At 45.5% G+C, this 14,963-nt stretch overlaps 1 protein-coding gene across 1 annotated transcript in view; it reads left to right on the forward strand.

The window, feature by feature from the left end:
- Positions 1 to 14,963, forward strand: part of APPL1 (adaptor protein, phosphotyrosine interacting with PH domain and leucine zipper 1) — a 32,816-nt gene that overhangs the window by 966 nt on the left and 16,887 nt on the right. The window contains exons 2-11 of the mRNA XM_061552003.1: positions 6,220 to 6,318; positions 7,210 to 7,269; positions 7,807 to 7,878; positions 8,558 to 8,645; positions 8,917 to 8,958; positions 9,999 to 10,057; positions 10,575 to 10,721; positions 12,106 to 12,188; positions 12,941 to 13,099; positions 13,939 to 14,127. Of these exons, the coding sequence (XP_061407987.1) occupies positions 6,220 to 6,318; positions 7,210 to 7,269; positions 7,807 to 7,878; positions 8,558 to 8,645; positions 8,917 to 8,958; positions 9,999 to 10,057; positions 10,575 to 10,721; positions 12,106 to 12,188; positions 12,941 to 13,099; positions 13,939 to 14,127 (998 nt within the window). The remainder of the gene's footprint in view (positions 1 to 6,219; positions 6,319 to 7,209; positions 7,270 to 7,806; positions 7,879 to 8,557; positions 8,646 to 8,916; positions 8,959 to 9,998; positions 10,058 to 10,574; positions 10,722 to 12,105; positions 12,189 to 12,940; positions 13,100 to 13,938; positions 14,128 to 14,963) is intronic.

A 14,963-nucleotide genomic window follows, 5' to 3' on the forward strand; every position in this document is an offset into this window, starting at 1 on the left:
ACCGCTGCTATTGACCTGTGAACTTACAGAGTTGAACTCGATTGTATCGACCGCCGAATTGATGGCTGCGAGACAAAGTCTCAGAGCCTCTGCGCCACTTTGGTTGGGTTGGAAATCCAGGTCTGGGTTCCACTCAAGACGATCACCATCATTGGCTTATTGGCATCATCGTTGGGCGTAGCTCCGAGGGTCGATACAATACGTACCGGAACCAATTTGTGGAAATTCAAGCGTGGTAATTTAGACCGCGGGGCCAGTTATGAATACAATTAGACGCAACTTTGTTGGCTGAAATTACAATGACATACGTTCCGATTACAATTATTTACAATTACACTATTACAGTATTATTGCCCCCCCCCCCGCCAGGCCTGGAGGTAATTCTATGGATAGACTTGTCCTTTCCATGGGAATGTGGATTGGCCATCATTGAACTTATCCCTCAGTGGTAGCAGAAAGCCCCCCGGAGGTAGGCAACAACCCCTTTGGACCAATGGCAATACAAGAATAGCAATCCACAAATATATTCTAAATACAATACAGTGATATAGTAAAGATCTCTGGGTGTATACTCTTTGAGTGAACATACATATATGTTCATTGCAGCTCCTTTTATAAACATACATCTTTCTGGACGACGGCCCTTTCTCCGCCTTGTGATTAGTGGGGGTTATTGTGGCCATACTTCACCACGCTGGTCAGTGTGGGTTTGTGAAGACGTGGTAGCTTTGAAATGCAGTGCAGTCATGCATTTTGCTTCACTGCCCTCGGCTGGCCCACCACGTATCCCACAGAAGAGCCTGTTACAACCGGTTGTGCATAGTGGTCCGCCCATTCATTAAGGGCTATCTATCCAGGCTCAACTCGGCTTTGCTTCCAAGCTGTGGGTGACACATCTGTGAATGCTATGCAACGTGTTTGCACACCTCGTGTTGTTAAGTTTCTCTCGACTTTTTTTGACAGCGGCATAATGTAAATGGCTAAATAATAACATAGCCACTGTTGTTGCTTGTGGCCCTTTTCTTGCGACGGTCAAGTCAAATTCGTTTTGCCAGGACCATTTTTAAATGCCCTCCACCATACATGTGCGAGTTGGAGTGAGCGAATTGTTCATGAATGTATCGCCAGCGTGCTATTTACGCCGGTCAGCGTTATGCGGTGGCTGAGTGAGTTATTGATTTTGTTGTTTTAATGGGTTGTAACTGTGTAACATGTGTACTTGTAACACATTCCTCCTACGGAGGGAGCTGGTAGGAACGTTGGGTTGCTCGGTCAATGGCCTGCAGGGTCAACGGCGGCGTGGTGTATTCCGTAAATATGCCCGACTGTGAGGGCGGGCACAAGCCGGCGTGAGTAGGTTAAACGTTGAGTTTTATAAGGGCACCACCCGGTGACCAGCCCCTCCCCACCCAGCCCCACCCCTCCCACCCAGCCCCACCCAGCCCCTCCCCACCCTCTCCTCTCCACCCAGCCCCACCCCTCCCATTTTTGGATGCAGGACGGACGGACACAATAATCCCCTATGGGCTGGTGTAACCAGGAGGTTCCTACCAGTATATTGCCCTCCTGTGTCTTGGTGTGCCAGTCAGATTGTTGAGGGTTCGCAAAAAAGGTTGTGAACTTAAAGCCAGTGGCTCGTGAGACAAAAACCACTCACTGCAAGTGAAAAAAAATGCACCTTGGCTTTGGTATTTCAAGCGGCACACGTTAAAGGGAAAAACAGTGAGCCACTCTGAGTGTTCACACAGATTACCATGTACATTTGGAATGAGTTTTGGATTTAAAAATATATGTTTAAAGAATAATTTGAGATATCTTTCGAATCATTTCCATTATGTACCCACGTTAAATGCCTTCGTGCCAACAATAGTGATCACACCCGATGCCAGGGAACGATCAGAAGTGACGTGTGATGTTGCCGATATCAATCTGAGTTTTCGGATCGGCCCGAAATTGAATGTATCGACCTGATTTTTCGGATTAATCAGACATTCGTGAGCACGACTCTAATGTACTGTACATGTACAAATGCACAGCACTTGTGCCGCATGTACACATCTACATGTCCAGTACAATAGAGACGTGTTCAAGCAAGCTCACTGGTCCAGAAAGCACTGGACCAGTGTGCTTACTTGAACAGATGCTGCTGGATAATATTGTTCTGGAAAAACAATGGACAACGTTTAGTTTGAATGTTGAGATGCAGAATGAATATCAGACTTGTTACGTTCTTACCCCTAATTCTCCGCAATAACGCCGCAACGCCTTTGTATCCATCGTTACGAATACATGTACAGTAATTTTATCCTGCAGTCTCAATGAGTGATTCGCTGTCGGGTGGCTATTGGGTTCAATCTAATGCGCTTGTTGAGGTGCAGTGGCAATTTGCGGGGTTATCGATAACCAGGACGCCCCGCCACTCGCGCATTAGCCTGGCTCTCGTTCAAGTTCTGAGTGTCTCTCAATTCCGTGAGCCTCGTCTCAAGCCCGTGGGCTGTGCAAGACACATCTATTCAGACGTGTCCTTCCCATTAAAAATGTGAAAGTTTCAAATAGAAACTGTTTCTTTACTTATCATTTATTTGTAGTTACTAACTTACCTTTTTATATTTTCGATTTAAAGCTTTCGTGATTGCAGGGATTCATATTATTGGTTCTTTCGGTAAAGTCACGTATAACGGATATAATAAAATAATAAACATTAAACAATAATATTTTCACGACGTTTCGATTGCAACAAAAGCAATCATCATCAGGTGTGAAAACCACGGCAAGAAAATTTGAAAAAACGCCACTTTTTTCAAAAGTTCTTGCTGTTGTTTTCACACCTTATGATGATTGCTTGTGTTGCAATCGAAACGTCGTGATAATTTGATTGTTTTCTTTTTATTATTTTATTATTTCCCTTATACGTGACTTTACCGAAGGAACCAAGAATACCTTACTTTTCTGATGCTATTCGTTGGCCGCAGTTGCACTTTGTTTTGCACAAGGTTGCAATTTACTTTGCTCAGTCGGTGTTGGCCGCTGAGGTCGGGATGGATTTCTTAATTCCTGTTGCTGTATGCCCCCTGTACCCGACCCTGTTCCCTTGCAATGTGCACTGATGCCTACTTTATTGAGGGCGATACTGGCACTTATAATAAAGCATGATTGATTGCCGCGCTTACACGTGACGATCCCGTGGCCACGTGGGGTCAGAGTCGTGTAAAACTGTAGACCCTTGCGTGCGTTATACAACCCAGTGCTGTGTGTCCTGTCAATGAGTCAAGGCCTTTATTTCCCCACCGACGTGTGATTTTGAGCCAGCCAGTTGTGGCTCGTGTGACCTGTCAGGTTTGCATGTCTTTGCAGGACACGTGCCTTAAGAGGTTGTTAGTGTTTTTTATTGCCGAAAGGGACAGCTGTGCAAAGTTGGTGCAGTGACAATTCATGGCTCTGTAGCTCTCCATTGTGCTTTTAGGTTCTACAGTACTGCGTGTTGTTCAGCACAATGAATTCGGTTCCTGGAGAAGCACCTGACACGTTGGAGAGAAATGTCCAATGGCATGCCGTACAACGTGGAGTAATAAACCCCCGATACAACGTGGTGTAAAACCTTGATACAACGTGGAGTTAAGCCTAAGAACACAGCGAAGAGCAACGCTTCACAACCGTGATGACTTGCGCGGTAACATTCTGGCTTCCCCCCTGCCGCCAACACTGTTATAGAGGCTGTAATAAAAGTGTATTTTCTTAGCTGGGGATTTGGTATTCAGAAAACTATAAATAGTTTGTTTTGCCTGGTGGCAGAGTGCAGATTGCAAGCCTTCCTGCTTCGAGGTATAGTGTTGTGTGGGAGTTTTTATTTTTTATAATCATGATTTATATATGGAGTGAAGTGGTGGCGCAGTGGTTAGTGCACTTCGCTATAAACCTGGTGACCTGAGTTTGATGTTTGGCCACAGCTAACGTCATTAGCAAGTGATATCTGAACTGGTTCTGGTCCCCCACCCCCACTTTACTAATCCACATTGACGAGCATGGTGGAGTGCGGTCAAACAAACTCCACAGTCTACTCAGCAGAGGAGGAAGCCTTAATGCACCAGTGAATTGACAAGGACTGTAAATTATTAAAATAATATATATATTTTATATTATTACACACAGTGAAGGGCGTGACTTTTGGAATAACCTTCAGTTGGTGATTGTAAAGCACAATTGAATCCAGCAGTACATCAAAATGAATGGATTTAAACTTGAGCTGTCTCTGTTTCGGACACAACACTTACTCTGCCTACAAGTTGAGCTTATGTATGCCCTGGGGCATATGAGATTGCCTTTTTACGTGGGTTCAGTCATCCATAAAAGGGACGTTTTAGGGCATGTAGGGTTTTAAAAACGAATATCTTAAATGTCTTAAATGTTTGCTGCAACCCTCACCACACACCGACTGGGTCTGGTGTCAAATGTGCATTTTCGTCATAATCTCTTGCAAAAGGGTTCTTTTTCAATCTGCTCTCTTGTCTGGTTAGATAAAAGGATTTCGAATTTGCTCTCGGCACTTGGTGTTGCACTCACACCAGTGTGAGCGTAGCTTGTGCAGCCAAGTATTGTGTTCTGCTGAAGTTATTGCCTCCGACTAAAGCATTTAAATCTCAAAAGCTTAGCATGTTTGGGTGTGGACTGTGTCTGGATGGGTTACCACCATGCAGGTTTTTTTTTGACCTGTACGGCATCGGTAGGCCATCATCCAGCAGTGGATCGTATGTGTGTTGTGCTAACAGTGAGACTGGGGCTTCGGGGGGCTGTTGCATTTCTCCGAGGTTGTTGACACAAACTGGTCATGGAAACCAACATCAAACGGAAATCTGTGGTCGCTTGAGTTAACTTCCACCTCCTTGCCCAGTGCCGCAGCAGTGTGCCCTTGACTGCATAGCGCACACATAACCATTTCTTCTGCGCTGGAACCACACTGATCTGGAGGGAACTGGGAGATATCGGAGTGCGCTGATGTATTAACATAGCAGAGCTCGTACACACATCGAAAAAAACCTGCTGCAATGTTATAATGACATGCAGCATTTGCAACTGTGTTGTTGTTGTTTTATCTAAATGTCCTGTACAACTTTCCAGATTGAGCTATGAACTATGTTATTTGCAAAATAAATTGGCCATCATGGCTAACATCGGTGACGGTAAATATTTGAACCAGTCCTGGGCCATTCCCTGTATCAGCCCACACTGACCAGCATAGTTAACTATAGTCAAACAAGTCCCACAACCGGTAACATCTTATGGAGGCCTTCATCCAGCAGTGGCTTAAGAGGGTTATACATTATTATTATTATTGATACAAGTGACTTTTCACAAAATGATCATGAAGCTTTTGGTCCATAAAGAATGTCACTGAACACCCTTCTCGAGCACCCGTTGATGCCCTAAATCTTTTCGCACACCCCACTGTCTCTGCTACTGCAATTGAGTAAATTTCATGGCATTCACGTTCAAAATTACCTTGAGCTCAGATGAACGAATCTGAACATAGCCTTGTAAATAGAGCTGAGTTATCTGATTATTTAAGGAATCTCTTAACTCTAACAATTATCAGATCAATTACTCGACTAAATCGGATAACAGCAACAAAAACATCTGACCTTTTTTCCCATGTGTACCACCGGACGGGAGGTGATGGGTGAAACTTGATGACATCAGTGGTATCATCATTTGCTTCACTGCTGGACTTGGCTTGTAGGGGTTTCCCGCCTTCGAGAGGCAGGGTGTGAGGGTGGCCACCATTTTAAAATCTGGACATCTGTGAAAAAGAGCTGCATAGCTCATCGGATTCCTCCAGCATATATAAATATTCTGATAAATAGGACACAAAGCAGTTGATTTTGATTTGTGTGTATTTATCGACTAATTGTCCCAGCTCTACTGATATTTTATTCTTCTTTCAGCCAAAATCCGTAAGTGACAAGAACAGCCCTTCATAACAAAAAATAGTGCAAGCTAGAAAACGATGAGTTTCAAAACAACTCGCTTGAAACATGTAAAAAGCACTCTGTGTGTTATGCAAAAAAGCATCATTATTGTCTGATATTCGTCATCCCAGACAGGAGGACCACAATGCAATTCTTACAGAAATGTTGATTGTTTTTGCATCGCGCACAATTCAGCCACACACTAGAACATGACTGCCTCCTCTCACTTGTCTTTTCCACTGCACACTCCCAACAGACTCGCTCGCTGATGAGCGTGTTCGAGGAGGACGCCGTGATGTTTGCGGAGTTCGCCAACCGCCTCTCGGGCGCCATGCAGAGGGTCCACCAGGCACAGGTGTTGCCCGTCGTTGTCCAGCATCAGCGCACACATCCCGCATCCGCATGCATTTGTAATATACTCGGGATTTCAGCGGTGCCGGCTCAGCACTGACCCCTGAGCAGCCCAGCCACCTCTCAACTCATTACAACGGTGAACCAGGTTTAATCTTGGCCAACTGCCTGGATTTTAACCCAGCGTCTTGGCAGTGTACTGTTAGTCTTAGCAGTATTGTATTACTTGCACAGTTTGATGCATTTATCCTGAACTTGCCCAAATCCAGATCATCCGGAATGCACCCGATCTTGTTGGATCTTGAAAGCTAAGCAGCATTTAGATGTGATAGTGTTTGGATGGGTGACTACCATGCACAAACATGTCATAGGCTGTGGGGCAAAGTGGTTGACAGCAGAGACTATTGCAGCAAAATCTGTGTTGCTTTGCTCCCACATCTGTGCTCCCCGCCTTCACCAACCTGCACTGTCCAGTGTGGTGAAATATGGTCAAACAGCCCCCACAACTCACACAGGCTGTACAGATGCCTGCCACTTTACCCCACAGCCTATAACATATATAAATATATGTACATCCAGCTTAAGTCTTGACTTAAATATATGGTGACTGCAGAAATTCATATTCTTTGGGTCTTTCGGTAAAGTCGCGTAGATAGGTTGAAAGAAAATAACAAAAAACTACGACTTTTCGATCGCAACAGAAGCGATCGTCATCAACTTATCTACGTGACTTTACCGAAAGACCCAACAAATATACATCCAGCTTATCAGTATGAGAGTTGGCCACACTTGACAGACGTACAAATCAAGTCCTGTCATTCCGAAATGCTGCAGTTCCGCGCCCCGTGCACTCGAACCGCGATGTGATTCTCTGCCGCATGTGTTGTCGTTGCAGAATGAGCTCTCTCTGGCGACACAAATGCTCTCGCAGCAGCTGCTTGGCTATGGCAAACAGGTGACGAATTTATTTTTTGACACAATGCATTGGTGCACATACATCTCGTCTTGCAGCCTTGTCAAATTTCAAGAAGTGTGGGAAGTCATTTGCTTTCTCCATCTGATTTGTTGGTTTCCATCAACTTCTTGCACTGATGTGAGGTCTGGCTACCTTCCTGGTCCTCTTTCTCCACTCATTCCTGTCAGGGGGGGGGGCATCATCACATCTACTCCACAGTTCTTCATATCCTGGTGCACCACTTGAAGACCCCTCTTTCTGTTCCTGCTTCTCAGTCTCCACGCTGGGGCTTCTATGCTCATTTCCTTTTCGATGTGGTTTCCTCTTTTCTTAGGACATGTCCTAGCCATCAAAATCGACTTTCTTTTGGCTTGTCCTCATCTCTTAATTTCTGACCCGATCAATTCTTGTGATCCGAGATCCACCTCATCATCCTCATTTCTATGGTGCACAACATCTGCTCATCCTTGATTTTTAGAGTTGGTTAGATCCATTCGCTGTCTTAATCCATTTCGTTTTCTTGTTGTTTGTTCACAGCGTTTCCCATTGGCTGGCGACGATGAGGTCATGACGTCGACCCTGCAGCAGTTTGCCAAGGTCATCGATGAGGTTGGTTGTTGCAATCTCAAGCTTTAGCATTGCAGCGCCTGCATTGCTGATGATCTATCATCGTTCCTACTTATTTTAATGCAGAGAAAACTTAAAGTGCATCTCATTTAGGTGGCTGGGTGGCTCAGAAGTTAGAGCACTGAGTTGACACTGCTAAGATCCGAGGTTTTAATCCAGAAAGCCGCCTGTGATGGAAACAAGGTTTTCAGTGTAACTAGTTGATGATTCCAGCCTGGTTACCAGTAGCTGCACTGTGCAAAAAAACACATTTCTGAAATGTATTCGGCCCGATTCCATATCTGAGAATTTAAAAGTTTAGTTTGACTGTCACAATGCGATGAATATTAGCCTCGGCGGCAGAGCACATGAGAAAGTGTTGCCTCCTCTCTTATCCAGAGGTCACTTGAATGGTCATATCTCCTTCCATGGCAAGTTCCTGAACACTGATCTGTGAGCGTTCCGAATGAATTATTCGTATTTGATTACCACAATCGGGGTATAACTGAGTGAAAAGACGTGTTCTTTTCACATGCATTTGTCATTTCTGAGTGTGCATTTGAGTATTAAAAATGCATTTATAACGTATACGCATCGGATCGCTTAATCTTGCCACCTCACCTTCCTCTTTTTCTCTCTCTCGTTCTTTTCTTCTGATCTTTTGATCATTGTTTCCCCACAGCTGAGCTCCCAGCATGCCGTGCTCACCACACAGATGGCCGACGCCATGATATTTCCCATGAAGCAGTTCAGGGACAAGAATCTTGCCGGTATGAAGTAACGATTTTGAATGAAAACCCAAAGACAAAAATCACCTGTATAGCTTTAACAGACTGTTGGGGTAAGTGCTGTTACGAGCAACTATGAAGGCCGGCATGGCATACGAAGGGGTGGGTGGCCAGCACCACGCCCGGCCACCTTTATCTCGCACACATACATACATGAATGTGCAATACATAAATGTGTATGACCTATAGAACAATCATGTCTTAATGCAATGTTTCTTTTGTGTTTGCGTCTTTTCTGTGTTGTGTGTTACAGAACTCCTCAGCCTCAGGCAGATGATGCAGATTTCCACCAGTGGTAAATGTCACTATAGACAGAGAGACTTCCTGTGCATAAGGAGTTGAACATATAATATCCACACATATGTACGTATATGTACATTCAGCCGTATTGCCCATCCACTGCTGGATCAGGGCCTTCCCATGCCACGGAAGTTACTTGACCATTATTCACATGCTGGTCAGTGCGTTTTCGTGGAGGTGGAGAGGATAGATGTGTAGGAGTATAGAAGTACAGTGCAGCAATGGATTTTTTGCACTGCCCTTTGCTGCCCACCATTTAACTTCACAGCCTATAACACCTGCTATGCATGGCGGTCACCAATTCAAGCATAATTTATCTAGGCTCGAACCTGTTTAGTGTCTGAGTGCTGATGACATGTGCATTGTGGGTGGTTTAGTCAAATCTATATAGATAAACAACCGCCATTCACCACTAGGTGGCGGTGATGTCACCACGACGCTTGTGCCAGGCCATGTGCACCTTAAAGGCACGTGAAGTGTCGAACGCCCGCTGGCAAGAGGTCACGGGGCAGACTCAGGTGCCATAATATTTCAGTCGTGGTTTAGTGCTAATTTATTGAAGGTGGAAGGGTTACCAGCCCCTCGCACCCATCCAGAGCTACATAGATGCACACCCACACACTCGCACTGTACGCCTAGATTGACCTTAGTAACTAAACATCTTACCACGCACATTTACTCAGTGCACAAGAAAACCTTTGCAATTCAAGATGTTCATCGAATATGTCTGCAGTCGTAAAAATAAATACAAAAACATGGTCAGCAATAGATTAAGTACAATGCCTAATCGATGACCAAGGCAGAGAACACGCCCGAGCGTAGGTGTGCCGTGGAGATGGAGCGATGAAATCGGCTTGTGCGCTGGTGCTCGGTGGATTGTGAGAGATGGTGATGGCATTGGGAGGCATTAATTCAGCAGTGGATTAATCATGCCTTTTCATGACGATGATGATGATAACGATCGTAATGCATTTTTAATTGTGTGCGTCCATGATTCTGACTTTCAAATGTTGGCCCCGAACTTGATTTTCTCAGAGCACGAAACTGCCGTGACAAAATACAGCCGCCTCTCCAAGCGGCGGGAGAGCGAGAAGGTGGGTGGCACAATGACAACCAAGACACTGGTACAGATGCACACACTGGTACACAAAAGACAAAGATCCCCCCTAGAGCCTTAGCAGAGTGTTGGGGCAGGTGCTATTTGCGAGCACTCATAAAGGCCAGCAGGGCACACGAGGAGGTGGGTGGCCAGAACGACACCCTTTGTCTCTCATTTGAGGCTGAGCCAACCTAGGGGAGGCCCAGGACCGATTCAAATCAATTTCACTGGTTTTGGCCGTGAGCGGGAATTGAACTCAGGTAACCGGGTTTGATGCGCAGCACGCTCGCCACTTCACTACCACTCCACACACACACTGGTACACACACACACTCTGGTACACACACACACTGGTACACACTGGTACACACACACTGGTACACACACACTGGTACACACTGATACACACACCAACTGGTACACACACACACTGGTACACACACACACACTGGTACACTCTGGTACACAATCACTCGCTCGCACACATGGGTGTGTTTCATTGTCGCGCACAGGCGAGGCACGACGCAGCCGAGGAGGTGTACGCCTTCCGACGCAAGCAGCACCAGACGAGCCTGCAATACTGCGCCACCCTCAACGCTATGCAGTACCGCAAGAAGGTTGTCACTCTGGAGCCCCTGCTCGGCTACCTGCAGGCACAGGTGTGTCGCCGCACTGCCACCGCCGTCGCCCACGTAAATCGGCGGTGCCCACGCTACCGCGGTCGCGATGTTCTCCTCTGTCCGTGGTCGATGTCGGTGTTTTTGTTGTAACGGCATTGGTTATCTGTCAATGTGTCTGGGAGGAATGTAACAACTGCTTGATTCATCGATTTACAAATTGATTTGTACGTTCATCATTATGATTACTACTCTTTGGTTCTTTCGGTAAAGTCACGTAGGTGAAAAAATATTATAATAAAGTAATAAAATGATAAAAATAAAATAAAAATGAAAATAACTAAATTAAATCACGACGTTTCGGAAGCAACACAAGCCTACGTCATCAGGTAGGACAGCTACAGCAAGAAATTATTTCTTACCTGATGACGGAGGCTTGTGTTGCTTCCAAAACGTCGTGATTGAATAAAGTTATTTTGATTAAATTTTTATAATTATTTTATTATTATTATTTTCACCTACATGACTTTACCGAAAGAACCAAAGAGTATGGATCCTTGCAGTCACGAAAACTTCAAATCTAGAATATAATTACTGCACATAATTAGCGATTATGTTCGATTAGTGCTGGCATCGGCTATGATCTATCCACGGCTGAGTGAAGGCTTCCCCAAGTCATCACAATCTCAGTCCTGCAAAGCAATAAATAGAAATATGAGCAAAAGCAAAAGTCACTTACAACAAGCATGCTAAGCAACATAAGTTATATGTCGGAGGAACAGAACTGGAAACACGAATACCTAGCATCGTACAAGATGCAAGAATCGAAAACCTTGATTCTTACACGCACGATTTCACATATGTGTTGTGAGCATAAGAATCGGTTTTAATCGATTAATTGATTAATTAACATGAGATGTGTCAAGACATAGCAGACTTAAGTGTCCCTCCATGAATATGTGAATTTCATCTTGTGACTTGGAACTATTTCCAACGACTGTAATGTTCAAAACGTTTGTGTATTATAGCTCTGTCAGTCCGTCCATAACGAGGGTGGTGGGGTGGGGGCTAAAAACTCTCGTAAAGATGGTCCGGTTTGAACTAAACTGGCGTAAAACGTTCTGTTGCTATTAGGGACTTACTCTTTTGAAATCCTGCCAAATTGTTCAAAGGTTGTGTCCAATACTTGGAGTAACAATCCAGAGCAAAACGGACTATTAGAAGATATGCAAATGCATTTTATCTTTACAGCTTCCCAGCAGCTATAGTACTGCCAATTAAATAATTCCAAGGATACGTGCATGTTGGTACGTGCGAAAATATAATCCGAAGTTAAGTGATTTTTCGACAATTTGTTTACACCAGGCATGTTGTAAGTACCACCTGTTTAACGGTGTTGTTTTTAATGTCATTTGGCCGTGTTCAGTTTGGATTCTTCCGCATGGGGTCCGAGAGTCTCTCCCAGCAGCTGGAGGAATTCATCGGCAACATCTGCGCCAGCGTCCAGAGGTAGGGCTCTCAATAAAGCGTGTACATACTTATACATGCAATTCCAGACCCTTGCAACATTCAGTACATTAGGTGTTTGTATTTGACTCGATACAGAATCAGAATTATTTATTTATACTGGAGGAATCCGATGAGCTCTGAAGCTCTTTTTCACAGATGCCCAATAGGGGCTGGTCAGGAAGTTACAACAACAAACAATACAAAAACACGATAGGAGTGAAAAGTATAGGAAAGTTAAGCAAATAAAAAAATACGAATAAAACTAAACAATTTTTACTTCACAAGTTCAGGCCCACTGAGCTATTAGCTTATTTTTCAGAAGCCACCTGGCCACAAATGATAGCTCAACGAATTGGCTTAGCATGTGAAAATTTTTAGCAGCCAAATCTAAATGTGGAGGGAAAAACCGGAGGACCCGGAGAAAATATCCACGCGATCACGAGGAGAACATGCAAACTTCAAATACACAGGCATTAGTCTCGGGATCAAATCCTGTCCTCTAAACCAGGCAAGGAAGATAATATCACGCCACCCTGGCGCCCCTCATTACATGGCCTGTGAACAAATTAGAAATAGAATGTGCCTGATCTCATCAGATTTGAGAAGTTAAGCAGGTTTGAGCTTGGATATTTTTGTCCCAGTTCGACTATGAAGTAACCTCTCCTCTCTCACGCCTGCCCCCCCATCCCATGTCCCTCCTCCCCCCCACCCCTCACCCCCTACCACGTGCTCGCCACATCCTCGGAGTCCAGCGTGCGCAAGGAGCTGGACACGGAGCAGGAGAGCTCGGACCTCAGGGTGAAGGAGCTGCTGGAGGCGTGCGAGCATCTGTACTCGCCCGAGCCCCCGCCCGGCGGCGCCATGCCAGACTGCACGCTCACGCGCAAAGCCGGCTACCTTAACCTGCGGCAGTACGAGGCGCCCACAGCGTCCGCTCCACGCACCGGCACACGGCCCGCTTCCACCACATGGCCTGCTTCCACCACATGGCCTGCTTCCACCACACGGCGCTTGGCCGATAATAATTAATCAAAAACACGATTGCGATGCCGCATTGCCAGTGGCGCGCAAGCACGAATAATTAAAACTCAACACGTTAGTCAATGACACTTCCCTAAAGAGGAAAAACACGCGATATCGTATGTAATAGGCGACGTTCCGGGCAACTGCCCTTCTTCACAGCAGTGAGAGTTCTGCTATGAGAGATCTCTCGGCTGCAAAGAAGGGCAATTGCCTTCAGGACAGTGTTGTTGACAAATCTGTTGAGTTTTTTTTTTTACAATAATAACAAGTTAGGAAAACATGTTTCATATGCATTGTTTTGTAGTGCTTTCCAACAGCAGTATTGAAGCCGGAACTGGTAGCAGTCAAAGCAAAATAAATTAGCATATTTCCTGTTGTTTGTGTCTTCAAATTTTTGGGCAGCCCTTTGATCACCTTGGCCAGTCATCAACAGTCAGCTGCTAATAAGCAATACAATTGAATTAATATTGGGTCATGTATATCACAGTGTCCCCCCCCCCCCCGTGTCCAACTGACAGACAGAGCTATTGACGCTGGACACACGTTTGGGGCTGCGTCTTACTTTCCAGAAGGTCTTAACAACCCGTGGAATAACAGTGTTAAAGAAAGACTTTGCGTGTCAGCCACCTTGACCGAGTTGGCACCGTTGCTGTGCGTCCCCGTAAGTTTCTATGTTATGCCGTGCGCGTCTGTGTGTGTGTTTGCCGTACCGATTGACGCCATGCAGTAAGACAGGGTTGGTGTCATCGGCATGGGAGCGGCTCTACTTCTTCACTCAGGGAGGGAATCTCATGAGCCAGGCACGTGACGCCGTAGCCGGCGGGCTCGTCATGGACCTTGACAACTGCTCCGTCATGGCGGTGGACTGCGAGGATCGCCGCTTCTGCTTCCAGATTTCCGCCTTCGACGGGAAAAAGTATGCGCATGACGCCGACCGGGGCTGCGGGCCGTAGTAACACGGGAAGCTGGGCTCTCCAAGCCCTTTACGACTCACTTCTGACACTCGATTGAGCCCTAATTCTTGCCCTTCGCTGACCTTGACTGCTTTTTTAAAAAATTATTCCTATGTAACTTACATTCTGGGTGTAAGATTCGATTGTCGGAGGCGGTCAGATGGCTAAGGGGATTAGTTTATTTACCCATTCCCATTCTGAGACAGTCTGCAAGGTTGCAGCGTGGGTCCCACTCACCTCTGAATCTCGCCACGTACAAGTGGCTCGGCGTTCATGTTAGTTAGAGGCATAGCGCCGTTGTTTTTAAAGACATTGTACTCACCGCAGGGAACTGTAGCGACACGACTGCACTCCATGATAGCTGGCGCCAAACTGTGCCACATGCCTCCCTCCCACATGGCCTTGTGGGAGCCTCGGTACCGACAACGTTATTTTATTTTAGTTTTTCTTCCAGTTTTGTTTTGATGATGTACATGTACATCATCGGAACAGAATCGTAATAAAAACTGGTGACGTACACGAACGTCATCGGAAATGGAAAGGGTTAATATTACAGCAGCCTTGCACCGCTGAGATGACAGGTTTGGAACCGGGTAGTTACCCTACATTAAACCAGGTTCTCAAGTTTGTAGCAAGTTAAGATGTGGCTGGGTAGATCATAGGTAAGAGATGCTGAGTTGGCACTACTGAGAATCCTAGGTTGTAAGCAACCATTTGTGGACACATAAAGATCATCACGTTACATTTAGTTCTGCACTTCATTTGGTTTCAATTTCAGCGCTGGAGGAAATATCGGTTT

The sequence above is a fragment of the Lethenteron reissneri genome, chromosome 15 (genome assembly GCF_015708825.2).
Source record: "Lethenteron reissneri isolate LAM-NWPU_2019-01 chromosome 15, ASM1570882v1, whole genome shotgun sequence".
Lineage (NCBI taxonomy): Eukaryota > Metazoa > Chordata > Hyperoartia > Petromyzontiformes > Petromyzontidae > Lethenteron > Lethenteron reissneri.